At 48.8% G+C, this 761-nt stretch overlaps 1 protein-coding gene across 1 annotated transcript in view; it reads right to left on the reverse strand.

The window, feature by feature from the left end:
- LOC107604982 (spermidine hydroxycinnamoyl transferase) overlaps nt 1-761 on the reverse strand; it is a gene marked incomplete at its 3' end in the record, with an annotated part of 1,854 nt that continues 1,093 nt past the window's right edge. Inside the window, 1 exon segment of the mRNA XM_016306711.2 lies at nt 1-761. Within this exon segment, the coding sequence (XP_016162197.1) occupies nt 1-761 (761 nt within the window).

Raw genomic sequence — 761 nt, forward strand, 5'->3', positions numbered from 1 at the left:
TCATATGTCCTCATAGAAGATTTTCTTGAAAGCAGGCATGTGAGCCGAGTCCAAAGAGATAGCCACATGTACCATACCATCACCATTAGGTTTGTTGAGACAAAAGGCTTTACCCTCAGCATCCATATACACAGGTCCAAAATAATAAGGTACACCCCAACCAAAATCAGCATGCTCATATGAGAAATTCATCCAACTCACTACGAATAAGTTCGGATTCCCTTTCGAAGGTCCCTTATGAACACTCTTGGCAGGGTAGTGAAAATTGTACCTTATCAAGTTCATGTCTTTTACATTATCAATGTATTCAAGAGCGGATCTGACGAACTTGTCATCCACCTTGGCGATCGCCCCCTTCACTTTGGCGGCCGCGAACCCCACAACAGACTTCCATAAATGCCCCGCAATGGCCTCGAAACTCGAGAAGGGTTTCGTCATTTCACCGTTACCGTTGGTAGACGTGGCTTTCATTTTGAGCTTCTTGACTTGCTCCCCTGTGAGCTTCATGACTTCGACGGTGACTTTAGCGTCTTCGGTTCCCAATGAACCTAGCCATGGGGGCGGGGCTCCATACTCAGAATGGTCATGACCATTCTGGTCACTGAACTCCGAACCCGTACTCATCTTCCGAGAGTTCAGCTCCGTACGGTCATGGCAAGGATACTGATCAGATTCGTCCAGAGGTTCCCCTCTGGCGAGCTTGGCCCACGTGTTTATGAACCTCATACCGCCAGTTCCGTCGAGTGCGCCGCGGCACATGG

Source organism: Arachis ipaensis, chromosome B06 (assembly GCF_000816755.2).
Source record: "Arachis ipaensis cultivar K30076 chromosome B06, Araip1.1, whole genome shotgun sequence".
In the NCBI taxonomy this organism is placed as follows: domain Eukaryota; kingdom Viridiplantae; phylum Streptophyta; class Magnoliopsida; order Fabales; family Fabaceae; genus Arachis; species Arachis ipaensis.